General features: G+C 42.1%; 1 protein-coding gene across 1 annotated transcript in view; it reads right to left on the bottom strand.

Moving 5' to 3' along the window:
- Positions 1–422: 422 nt before the first annotated feature.
- The window catches only part of mmp19 (matrix metallopeptidase 19), a 269,832-nt gene continuing 256,548 nt past the window's right edge, over positions 423–13,706 (bottom strand). Inside the window, exons 8-9 of the mRNA XM_052111502.1 lie at positions 1,621–1,748; positions 423–1,403 (exon numbers count right to left, since the gene is read on the bottom strand). Coding sequence (XP_051967462.1) covers positions 1,170–1,403; positions 1,621–1,748 — 362 coding nt within the window. The 3' untranslated portion in view covers positions 423–1,169. The remainder of the gene's footprint in view (positions 1,404–1,620; positions 1,749–13,706) is intronic.

Below are 13,706 nucleotides of genomic sequence, written 5' to 3' on the forward strand. Positions count from 1 at the left end.
GGCTTGCTGAACACAACTGCTTGGCTCCGAAGAAGAAATCTGAATGACTGCTAGCATTCCAGCTCCTTTTATACCCGTATGTCCGGGGGAGTGGCATACAAATTCCACTCGCCAATTTTCATTGGCCTTTTCTCAAAGATCAGAGGTGTGTGGGGCTCCCAAGGGCGACCCTAATGTCACTACATCAACACAATGTCGAGTGAGTGACATTAGGGGAACAGCAGTGACCTGAGCCCTGTGGAGAATGAACAAATGAAACCTGTAAAATTGTTCTCTTGTTTTGCTTTTACCGATCCATAGGTTGAAAGTATGTAAAACCAGACAAGTGAAAAAAGTAAATTGTGAGACATTTAAAAACATTTAAAACAATACAAACAAGAAGTATTACTGGATATAAAATAGTGGAATTTTGTCTTGTTAAAATGGTAAAAGAGTTTGGAGAGCATTTGATAAAGCAACTGACAAAATAACAAATTGTTGTTATATATCAGATCATAAAACAAATCCACAAATATGCAAATGATATTAAACATATTACCAAAAAAAATAAAAAAATAAAGTGAACAAAAAGTAGTCAAAAACTCCAGATCAGAGCAAAAACATGTCTGTTACAAAAGCATGGCTCCAAAGTGTTTGAGGAACAACTAAATGTAACCATGCTGTCGTTTGTGAAAATGAAACATTATCAGTATCATTTAAATGATGTGGTACAATGTTTAAGTTCAAATGTTTGAGTTCAATTCATAACTTATTCAAGTTATTCAACTTCGTCAATATCCATCTGTATACTAAAATAATGCATTAACAATTCCAAAAGAGCATGTAATTGTAGACTCATTGTATTGAATTTTAATCCCAACACCCAAAAACTTCTACATATTGTTTAAAAAAAAAGTCATATTACTGTACATGAGACATCCAAGCTGAATTTTTTAACTGGCATGATGCAGATACTCAAATGAATTCAGCTTTCTTATGTATTCACAATGTATGATCACAAATGAAAATCTGCAGCTGTCTTAACGCCATCGTCACAAATTTCACATATACTCAAACTGACAAAAATGAGCTTCAGTCTCCTCATATGTTTGTTCTTATGCAATGAACATACACATCAGCTGTTGTATAAGAAACATGATGATAATTGTGTCTGTACACTCTGTTCCAGATCAGTTGCACTTCATCCAGCGCAAACGTGTGCTCAGTGGGTATCCTGAATCAACACTTAGTTGCTCATTCATACGCCAGTACCAGTCCCCCTTGAAAAAATAGATCTTGCCATTGGTCCATGTAAGCGCTGCATCAAGACTAGACGGAACACCAGTGAACAGTTGAGAAATGGGTTTGGGATAAATACTGAGGTCATTATACACCATTTCATCCCACTGCCAATAACCTGAGCCCTGAAAACAGAACACTTTCAATAAATTAATCAAATTAAAGATTTGTTACTAGTTTACTAATGGAAAAGTCCATGTTCATGGATGTACAATGCTTTAGTTTGTAGAGAAATGGAGTGCATCAGAATTTATAATTATAATTTTTTCCTTAAGAAGATTGATTTATTCTCTTAAGCATAGATTGTGTGCTTGAATAAATTCTGAAACAAACAGTCTCTACCTTAAAGAAGAATATTTTCTTGTTCTTTTCATAATATAAAGCAGCATCAATGTTGGCAGGGATTCTCTTCAGTAGTTTGGGATATCCATAGTCAAGATGGAAATTTGTGTACCTCCAGACTTTCTCCCCTGAGGAAGAGGAACAGATGAGGAGAAGAAGAGAACATTTATTTAGAAAGAAGATTTTGTTATAGTGCTGAAAAAAATGCCTCAATTAACATTCATATTCAAAAGTTGTAGTTGTGCATGTTAGATCAGAGAAGGAGCGTTAAGTTTTTCAGATTAGTAAAGCAATTAGAATGTTGTAGAAACAGGTGTGAGGTTTCAGATTCACTAGAAGTAGATGCATCAGATAAATGCTATTAGAACAATGGTGTCTTTTTATTTTTATTGTTCCATTCATTATTCTCAAATGAGTTGAATTCTTTAAATATCTCCAAAAGAATAGCTCAAGATGGCGGCGAGTATGGCTGCTGCGTTGCGGGCTCCTTCAAAACACTGCAGTTTATTGTTTGTTTTGTTTACAGTTTTGTGTTTTTTTGTCTTGGATGTTGTCTGCCTTATTGTGTACGACAGACAAACGCTTTTGGACATTGGTTCGGCAATTACACACCGAAAACCGGACTTCAAATTCCTCAACGCCGACCCGCTGTTTACAGCGGAACCCTTTGTCTGGGCTGCCCGACCACAGAAACGCAGAAGGAAAGGGGGAAAAAGAGCCGCCGTTCTCATCAGAGTAAGACGTTGCACAAATCGACCCCCGCTACCCAGTATTCTACTTGCAAATGTTCAGTCTCTGGACAACAAACTCTGTGAGGAGACAGCGGATCCTCTTTCCAACGAGATACGAGGGACTGCTGTGTTATATGCCTTGCAGAAACCTGGCTGGCTGCGGAGATTCCAGACTCGGCCGTCGAACCCCCGGGGTTCTCTGTGCACCGAGCAGACAGAGCGAAAGACCTCTTAGGTAAAAGCAGAGGTGGTGGTGTATGTTTTATGATCAACAAATCATGGTGTGATCAGAGGAACGTACATTTTATCAAGTCTTTCTGCTCTCCTGATCTGGAATATCTCATGCTTCTGTGTCGACCATTCTGGCTACCGAGTGAATTCACAGCGGTCATTATCACAGCTGTGTACCTCCCCCCAGAAGCTGACACAGACCGGGCACTCAGGGAACTGTATGGGTGTATAAGTGAGCAGGAAACCACGCACCCTGAGGCTGCGTTCATTGTTGCCGGAGACTTCAACAAAGCAAATTTGAAAACAATAGCACCAAAATACCACCAACATATCAGCTTCAACACACGAGGAGGCCGGGTTTTGGACCACTGTTATTCTCCTTTCCGGGATGCTACAAATCCCTCCCCCGCCAACCATTTGGAAAATCGGACCACTCTTCCGTTCTGCTTTTGCCCGCTTACAGGCAGAAACTGAAATGGGAAGCACCCACCCTCAGAATGATCCAGTGCTGGTCAGACCAATCAGACTCTGCACTACAAGACTGTTTTGATCACGTGGACTGGGAGATGTTCCGGTCCGCCTCTGATGACGACATCGAGGTTTACGCAGATAGCATAACATGTTTCATCAGGAAGTGCTTAGAAGATGTTGTTCCAACCAAAACAATACGGATCTACTTAATTAAGTCAATTACGGGCTTTTAATTCCGGGAACGTGGAGGAGCATAAAAAAGCCAGTTATGCCCTCCGCAACTCTATCAGTGCAGCCAAACGCCAGTGCAGGCACAAAATTGAAGGTCAGTTCAACACCACTAACTCTAGAAGCATGTGGCAGGGAATTAACATCATCACGGACTATAAACGGAATAAAAACTCCGCCATGAACACCGCTGCCTCTCTCCCAGTTGAGCTTAATACATTTTATGCTCGTTTTGAGGACAATAACACCGCCCTTGCGGAGATAGTATTCACGGCTGATGCTACAGAGGATGGTTCACTCTCCGTCTCTGTTGCAGATGTAACCCGATCCTTCCGACAGGTGAACATCCGTAAGCCGCGGGTCCAGAATGCATTCCGGCCGCATCATCAGAACGTGCGCAAACCAACTGGCTGGTGTTTTTACGGACATTTTCAACCTGTCCCTCTCCCTGTCTGTAGTCCCCACATGCTTTAAAACATCAACCATTGTGCCTGTACCGAAGCAAGCCAAAATCACTTGCTTAAATGACTTGCGTCCTGTTGCTCTGATCCCCATCATCAGCAAATGCTTTGAGAGGTTAATCAGAGATTACATCTGCTCTGACTTTTGAACACTTGATCTATCAGGATCAACAATTCGCACAGCACTTTATTATTCTATAATCTCACACTGGACTGTCATAATTATATTCTCCACAGTACAACTACTGTATACTATATATTCTCACCCTTATTTTTATTTTTATTGTATGTGTATTCTATATTGTGTGTATTGTTTACTGTACATTGTATATTGTGTTGTGTAAGTATGTGTACGTTTGTTATGTAAATTGTGTTGTGTAAATATGTTGTTTATTGTAAATGGTACTACTATGTTATTCGGAACTGCACACAAGACTTTCACCTACTGTTGCACTTGTGTACACAGTAGTGTGACAATAAAGTGATTTGATTGATTTGAATTGAAAGCTATTCCGGGCAAGCACCAATATGCATATCATACCATGAAAATCTCCCACACTGTGTCTTTGATGTCACATCCCAGATATTACATTTGCAATACATAATGCAGTGCATAGGAGTGCCATACAAAAGGAGCACTCGGACTAGGGGCCAACTGCATACAATTGCAAATTGCATACACTGCCCTAAACAGCACCCCTGCACAGTACTGCACATAGCCAGGGTTAGTTTATGTTACATTGAACCATTGGCGTAGAACTGGTGGAGACGGGGGGCACACATCCTGTGCTGTGAAGGAGGTGACTCAGCTTTTTTGGGGCTTTCCACTGTGGATAGTACCTGGTAACTGATACTTTTTTTAGTACCACCTCGGTCGAGGTTCCAAGCGAGCCGAGCCTAAATGTGACGGCAAAATCCTACAGATCACTGATTGATCAGGGAGAAACGTCACTACCAGCGTCACTGGATTTCCGACACGTGACATCAATCTGCTAGTTTTAAAGTTAGCAAAAGCGATAACAGTTTAATTTGTTCACGCGACTTTCGAATTGTGAAAAAATAAATGGCTGTGTGCAAACCACGCCATGGTCAATAAACGAGGTGCAGATGGTCCACTCGTTAGCGATGAGTGAAACGAAAGTCTCTCAGGAAGTGTATCAGCTGTTGACCACACACAGCTACCACCGGACCTACCAACAGTGTAGGTAAAAGTAAAAAAAACGTAAAAATGACTACAGAACCATCAAAGAAAAGTGGAAGTGGTTCGACCAAATGGAGGCTATCTAAATCGGCGAGTAATGGGAGGGAGAGTGCCCTGGACTGGCGTTGATCCACGATGGAGGATGGTATATTATGTTACGTTAACACTATACTTGCAAAATGAGCTAGTAGATAACAGCTAGTGGTCATGTTATTGTTTTGGTCAGTTTGTGTCGTGATTAAGATGATGTCACGGCAGTAGAGGTGGTACAACTATGATGATCAGCCTATAATCCTTCCCACGTTGAGGTGACACTAAACTGCAGTGGAAATGCAAGCACAGAAAAGTAAAGCGAGTAGAGTTGAGTCGAAGTGTAATGTGCAGTGAAAAATTGTCATTAGACATTTAGACAATTGTTATATGATATGCATTTTTTGCATCAGTGCTGTTGCATAATAAGAAAATGTGTAATTAATTGACACTGCATTTTTTTTTCTCAGATGGTAATCTAAATCTCACACCACGGCATCCCTATATTGAATACACTTTTTTGTTTAACTGTGCATTAATTTGAACTGTTATTTATGCATTGTGCAATGTGTTGTAATGAAACATAACACTTCCCACACCTCACCAACATTTGGTCCCCCTCAATGTTCAAACCAAATCTATGCCATTGCGGACACCTATTTGCTTCTCCTAGGAGATCCTATCAGAAAACATGGAATTTGCTATTAATGTCATGCTGATGATTCTCAGATTATATCTTCTCAAAACCAGATTAAAATGGATGTCCAGCTATTCCCTTCAATTCAGTAATTGGGCCTAAACTTCCAAACATAATAGAATACGGAATATAATTTAAATGGTTGTACTACTATTATGTCAAATTGTATTGGTAAGGATCTGGTTGTCATGAGTGAACTTAGTTTTTTTAGTAGGGATATGCACAAAGCTGAAGACCATTAAATACACAAATAATTACTTCAACACAAACAACAAGTTCTACTGAATATTAGAAAAAAATTATTTGTTATACTAATTACCCATGAGCACAGGGATAGAACGATGTTTTAAATAAACATCTAAAATGACATGATCATCACAATGATTAAATAAAAATAAAAAATACAATTTAGCAATATTGTGAATATTATAATGATTTGAATACACTTTTTTTTAACCATTTCCAAAAGAGCACATCATCAATTTCATGATCCTTTAGGGCTGCACAATAAATCAAAATAACATCAAACTTGTGATATGGTCATATTAAACCACAAAAATGCTGAAATTAACAGCCTATGGTTTGTGTGTGCTTCAGAGTAAACCTGTAAATGTGCTGTTCGTGTTCATGCATGTGACTCATGGATATGCTCAGGAGCAGAGCAGATTAATACAAAGGCAAACCTAGGCTGTAGCCTTGGGGCCCACACACTGATAAATATAGCTTACTCATAATGTCATATCATGAAGCCACTGCGCCACCATATTGCTATGCCCAAACGTTCAAATGTCCCTATTGGCTTAATAGGAAACCATCTCATTTCAGCGAGTAAACATTAATCATTCAATCACCGATTTTATATTGGAAATCTGCCTGTACATCCCTACAACGCAAACGCCATACACATGTAATTTATTTATTTCATTATTATCATTATTTAAAGTCAGGAATTTTTCCTGTTTCTTGAAAGCCCAAGCGATGATATGTATATCTACTGTATATAAAACATTATCCACCACTAACAAACAAACAGATCAGCTGAATGTAAACAAGTTCACTGAAACTGAGGTAAGATACAAACATTTTCAGAATTATTTATTGTGAACATCTTTGTTCAGAGTTACTTGTTTTATATTTTCAGCAAAAAGTGCCTTGTTGGGGGCCTGGGTAGCTCAGCAAGTAAAAATGCAGACTACCACACCTGGAGTCACACGTTCGAATTCAGGGCATGCTGAGTGACTCTAGTCAGGCTTCCTAAGCATTTAGTGGCTGCTTTAGTGGCTGCTGAACTACACAGTCATCAGCCTGGGGAGAACAACCAACCAATGAAAACAGATGCTCCTGGACTTTTGTGCTATAAAAGAAAATACACAGCCATTGCCTACCTCTGTAACTTCCCCATCAGCTAACAATAATCGTGTCAGGTCAGTAGTCAGTAGTTGCTTTCTAATTTGATAAGCCACAGTGCAGTTTTGAGGTGTCCATGTCAACCCATGCACGATATTACAATATTAAATGCAAAATAATGTATGTGCCGTTAACATTTGCCAACTGTTTGTGATATCAGTAGGACAGTTAATCAGTTTTGTCACATACATATACAGTTTATGTGGGGGAATATGAAAGGGGGAATATGTAGGATTATCCATGCAGAAGAATTGCAGCAATATGATTTGAATCTAGGAAAAACCCACAACCTTTGAATTAGAATTCCTCAACGTTATCAATTAAAAGAAGGCGCCAATGAGTCTCACATCTGGCCAATAAAACTAACAAAGAGACTTTTCTAGATCGCACATGACTTAAGAACTTCTCGGCAAAGAGGCCATAAGTTCGAAGGTCACAAGCAATTAAAGAACATAAAATCCTGGGGTTCCCAATAAAGACTCAAAACTCATGCTGTTTTGTCCCCCGATATAAACCAGTTTGCTACACTGAGACACATCAGATCACGAGACATCATGATTATTATCCTCCAAACAGTAGCTAAACAGGACATTTCATCATCCATGAACATTTCACACAAAGTCACAGTACTTTGCTGAGTTAACCCTTTAAAATATACAGTATGGATTTAAAACCCCAATTTACAGCATACCTAGCCTTGCTAGATAATTCTGAAAATGTATTTGAACTATGGTAACATTTATAACTGAAAAATGAATGATTATAGCCTGAAGTATCTTTTTAAAATATGTGTAATGATTTGTAATCACTTCTAACTAACAAATCGATGATTATCATTTTTTATCTTGCATGCATGGTAACTTCAAGATTCAACAGGATATTATACCTCGATAATCAGGTTTCTCATGACGTGTAATGTATTATCCATGTTGTAAAATGAATGAATTAACCAGTATGATTTGTAACCAGGGATTTTCATGTTTTGTTACCTACATGTATAATATTCATGAAAGAATGTCATATGTAGTATGCAAACGCTTGCTGGGTTAAGTAGAGAATGTTGATGACAGGGAATGTCATGTCTCTTGTGCTGTTGTCAAGATATAAAAGTTTATGATTAAACATGCACTATTTTTTGTGCGGGAAGTCCCAAGCATCACCCAAACAAAGGGTCATAAATCAATTCTGAAAAGGGATAGACCAGTCGACCGCGTGACTCTGAAAAGCCACTTCTGATTGGCGCAGGACACTTTTGGGATGCGGCCAATTTCAGATAAAATGTCTCCAAACAGGAAGAACTCCCTTCTCGGCTCTCAACCTCTTCTCTATTCTCCATCTCCTCTCTTCCTAACTTTACTGCCGGCGAATCGCATGCTTCTTCCAGATCCTCCGTGCCATGCAGAGTCCAAGGAAAACTTGGAACACACAAAGTCCCAAGGAAGCCTCTCACTCTCTGCTCTACAGTTCACAGCTGTACCAATGGGAGTCATGGGTCCTCTGTGCGGAAGTCCTTGCTTCAAAGCCCACCTCATCATTCATCCAGTCAATAACTATCCAATCTAACAGAGGTCCAAACATCAACGGAACGAACATTCGACCAAGAGCCAAGTAACACAAGGAAACGTGATGACACATAAGTACATCGCCACACTTTTGCTCAAAGTGCTGGTGAATTAGTTAAATACATTGGGTAATCCGATTGCAATTCGATGTAGACTAAAAGAAGGATAAATGGTTCTTAAGGCATTGTCAACAGACTCTATAAGTTAATTATCTGTTCCCCGTCTGTCGCTCTCTTCGACGTTGTGTCGGAGAAGCGACACTACGGGTCTCTCTTGAGCACCGAATATACCTCTGATATATGAATAAAGGCCAATGAGAAGTTGGCAGCCAGTATTTGCATACCCCGCCGCCGGACATATGGGTATAAAGGTGAGGAAATATTAGAGTTCATTCAGAAAATTTCTTCGGAGCCGATGGTTGTGCATGCTGTTCGCGTGAAATCACACCAGTTCCAGTATTCCTCTGATGCTCTGCATGCGGCGATTTCTCCTTCTTGCACGGCAGTGCAAATTGCCCCTGGGTGCTTTGACCGTGCAGAAACCCAAACTCTAAGAGAGTTAAAAGAGTGAGAGACTCAGGTCGCTGCGTGCCACTCACATCCCCGACGCACTGTCACGACAACGCTTGCCCAGCGGAGAGTGGAGGCTTCACCCCCAGGACGCACTGTCACGACAACGCTTGCCCAGCAGAGAGTGGAGGCTTCACCCCCAGGACGCACTGTCACGACAACGCTTGCCCAGCGGAGAGTGGAGGCTTCACCCCCAGTCGGTCCAGCTGATTTGGGAATGATTCGGCAGAGCCCAGGTAGACCTGTTTGCCTCCCGAGAGACCTCCCATTACCCGCTCTGGTACACCCGAACAGAGGCTCCCCTTGGGGCAGACGCACTGGCACACAGCTTGCCAAAGGGGCTACGCAAGTACGCATTCCCCCCAGTGAGCCTTCTTGCACAGGTGCTGTGCAAGGTCAGGGAGGACGAGGAACAAATCACACTAGTGGCTCACTATTGGCCCACCCGGGCCTGGTTCTCGGACCTCGTACTCCTCGCGACAGCCCCTCCCTGGCAAATTCGCCTGAGGAAGGACCTTCTTTCTCAGGGGCAGGACACACTCTGGCATCCGCATCCAGACCTCTGGAAACTTCACGTCTGGTCCCTGGAAGGTATGCGGAAGATCTATCTGGTCTACCACCTACCATCGTAGACACGATCAACCAAGCTAGAGCCCCTTCTACCAGGCAGCTCTACGCCCTGACGTGGTGCTTGTTCGCAGATTGGTGTTCTTCCCGGGCTGAAGACCCACAGAGTTGCGCAGTTAGGTCAGTGCTCTTATTCCTGCAAGAGAGGCTGGAGGGGAGGCTGTCCCCTTCCACCCAAAGATGTGTGTCGCTGCTATCGCGGCTCACCACAACGCAGTAGATGGCAAGTCCCTTGGTAAGCACGACTTAATTGTCAGGTTCCTAAGAGGCGCCCGGAGGTTAAATCCCTCCCGGCCAAGCCTGTTCCCCTCCTGGGTCTCTTGGTAGTCCTCGCGGGCCTCCAGAGACCTCCCTTCGAGCTGCTGGAATCAGCTGGACTCAGGGCCCTCTCTCTTAAGACTGCCCTGCTGATCACGCTCGCTTCCATCAAGAGGGTCGGGGACCTGCAAGCATTCTCTGTCAGCGACACTTGCCTGGAGTTCGGTCCAGCAGACACTCATGTGATCCTAAGGCCGCAACCGGGCTACGTGCCCAAGGTTCCTACCACGCCCTTCAGAGACCAGGTAGTGGACCTGCAAGTGCTGCCCCGGGAGGAGGCAGACCAAGCCCCTTCGTTGCTGTGTCCAGTACGTGCCTTGCGTACCTATCTGGACTGCACGCAGAGCTTTAGATGTTCTGAGCAGCTTTTTGTATGCTTTGGGGGACAGCGGAAAGGAAACGCTGTCTCCAAACAGAGGCTTTCCCACTGGGTAGTAGACGACTTTTCATTGGCCTATCACACCCAGGCCATGCCCCCCTTGCGGTTCCGAGCTCCCTCAACAAGGAGTGTTGCGTCCTCATGGGCACTGGCCAGGGGTACCTCCCTAGCAGACATTTGTAGAGCAGCGGGTTGGGCAACACACAACACCTTACGAGATATTACAGTCTCAGGCTTGAGTCAGTTTCATCCCGTGTTTTCTCAGGTCCGAGCCAGTAGATATCAGTAACGCGCTAATGGGCTGGCCTGGTGAATCGCTTGCATATAGTGCCCTTTCCCTCGGTTTAGGTAAAATTGTGCTTCTTTTTTTCCCAGGAGATTCCACATCTCCAATCACTGGTTGATTCCTCCCTAGCACTCATGGGTCCGCAGTTCAGTGGAGGAACTTGCCGACCCAATCCACTGCGGGTACTCAGTCTACCCTGTACTGGAATAGGTGCTCCACAGGGTGAGGACTCCTACTCTGACTCCCCCTGTGTGTATTTTCCGCGATATGGTCCCCTTAAGAGCGGACCCATGTTTTCCTTGGGTAAGTCTCGGCTGCCCTTCGGTTGCCGTGTTGTAGCAACTCCCCCTCGCTGAGGCTGGATCTACCACCGTGCCACTTCCACGTGTCGCCTTAAAACACATGTGATGTATTCACCACTTTACCTCCCCGCTGGGTAGGTGTGGTCTCTGCAGGGTCTTTTCCCCCTGAAAGAATAGGAAATTGGGTAAGACCCCTTCCCTCGATGCATATAAGGGCCCCGGCTGTCTATTGCTCTATGCGAGAAACATAGAGAGAAAAGAGGTCCGGCCAGGCTTGGCCCGTTCCCAGGTTGGCAAGCGTCGCCTTGTTCCCCTGTCTAGGGTAACCAGAAGGATTCCGACAACTTTTTTGGGGCATTGGGGAAGGGTATGTGCAGTCTGATACAGCCAGTCGTTTGGCACGTAAGAAATACCTGCCCATTCCTGTGTCAGCAGAACACGTACACGGCTCAGCGCATGGCGTGATTTAAATTGGACCCCTAGTGTTGCTTCTCTGACACAACGTCGAAGAGAACGACAGATGGGGAACATCTAGGTTACGGATGTAACCTCAGTTCCCTGATGGAGGGAACGAGACGTTGTGTCTTCCCGGCCAGGTCGCTGAGCTGAACCGCTGTAGTGGCCAGAACCATTTCCGGCTCCTCAGAAAAATCCTGAATGAACTCTAGTATTTCCTCGCCTTTATACCCGTATGTCCGGTGGCGGGGTATGCAAATACTGGCTGCCAACTTCTCATTGGCATTTTTTCATAGATCAGAGGTATATTCGGTGCTCAAGAGAGACCCCTAGTGTTGCTTCTCCGACACAACGTCTCGTTCCCTCCAGCAGGGAACGGAGGTTACAGCCGTAACCTAGACCTTAATTAATATTCTGTCACTTTACTCACCAACCCGTTTCATGTTTTTGTGTTAGATTAGTTTTATGTTTAGAATAGCAATAAAGTTTGTCTGTATTCAAAGATCATTTGACTGTTGTATATTTTGATAAATAATCTCATGCCTGTTTTTAAAAGATTTAGCTTCAAAGCTGTACCTAAATATGTGTAATATTATTTTCAATAAGACATGAGAGTAATATTACTCCAATAAGTGAATTAATAATAATTCCCTTATTAAACCTAATTCCTTACAGTAGAAATTTTGAGCAGATACAATGAGACATTGCATTAGGATTTCAATGGTGGAGAATTTTATTCAGACAAATAATGTAGTTATTTGTAATTAATTAATTAATTTATATATGCATTTGGCAGATGCTTTTATCCAAAGCGACTTACAGAGCCCTTATTACAGGGACAATCCCCCCGGAGCAACCTGGAGTTTAGTGCCTTGCTCAAGGACACAATGGTAGTGGCTGTGGGGATCGAACCGGCAACCTTCTGCTTAACAGTTTAGTGCTTTAGCCACCTACACCACCACTCCATAAAATGTATCTAATTTATAATGGTTTTCGAAAGCAACTAATTCCATTATAAATTTCCTTACGTAATAACGTAGAGTAAGGACAATTTAATTTAATTTCTAGCTCACACATACTGTTTCCTTACATATAATGGTGTAGAATTGCGGAGCTTTAATATGTACCGTGTATATCTACATCAACCAATTCCTTACATATATTGGTGTGAGAATGCGGGCACTTTAGCTGATCTCGTCTACCTTTATACTTATACATTTCCTACAGCAAGTTAGGAGCTTCTGATTGACAACAATTTTTGGCCGTGAAGTAAACGAATACTTTGACTGTTCCAATATAAATGTATTCTTTTTGATATTATACATAAGGGTCCTTTGGTAGTTCTGCAAAATTAATTGCACATATTTTTATATAAGCATGTGCAATTTCTAAATTGTGGAAGTTGCCATTTTATTTTATATTTTACTTAAAATCATGTGATGTTCAATTCACCTTTGGGATTGGTGCACATCTTTGGTACACTGACAAGATCTCGCCAATCAGAATGCAGCGCACATAGTATGTAACAGTGAGAGAACAGAACAGAAATTGGGAATTTATGCAAATGTTTTGTCTATAATTTATACAGTGACATTTTATTTCCCTCCTGAATTCTTTTTTTAACACTAAAATGCATTAATGTAAAATGTATGAATAAGGAACAATATTTGCCAAAATTGCCATTAAACTTGCAATCACAATCTCTATCAAAAATCTCTAAAATTATATTTTTGTTCATATTGCACAGCCCAACATTTTGGTGGTCTCTTTAGGTTGCTTGTGATATTTCATTAAAAAAAAGCAAGTATGCACAACTGCACATTATTTCTAGTACTGCGCAATAGGTAGTTGTTATGTGCGCTTGCATGTGTGCCTAAAATATACTTCGATTTTAACGCAAATGCTCAGCATTTGCATACAGTCAAACATGAGCCTGTCAAAGTATACTCCATACGACTTTGCGTGCATACACATGCGATTGGCGCATCCATGCTACAACTGCTATGAGACACCAGACTATTTCTCTTCAGGAGTTTAGACCCAAAAAGATGTCTTTATTGTCCTTCAGACTCGAGTTATACAATTGCTGTTATGTCTTGACCTCCTCACTTGGGTTGCCACCTTGGCCCT

The sequence above is a fragment of the Xyrauchen texanus genome, chromosome 39 (assembly GCF_025860055.1).
Source record: "Xyrauchen texanus isolate HMW12.3.18 chromosome 39, RBS_HiC_50CHRs, whole genome shotgun sequence".
Taxonomy (NCBI): Eukaryota; Metazoa; Chordata; class Actinopteri; order Cypriniformes; family Catostomidae; genus Xyrauchen; species Xyrauchen texanus.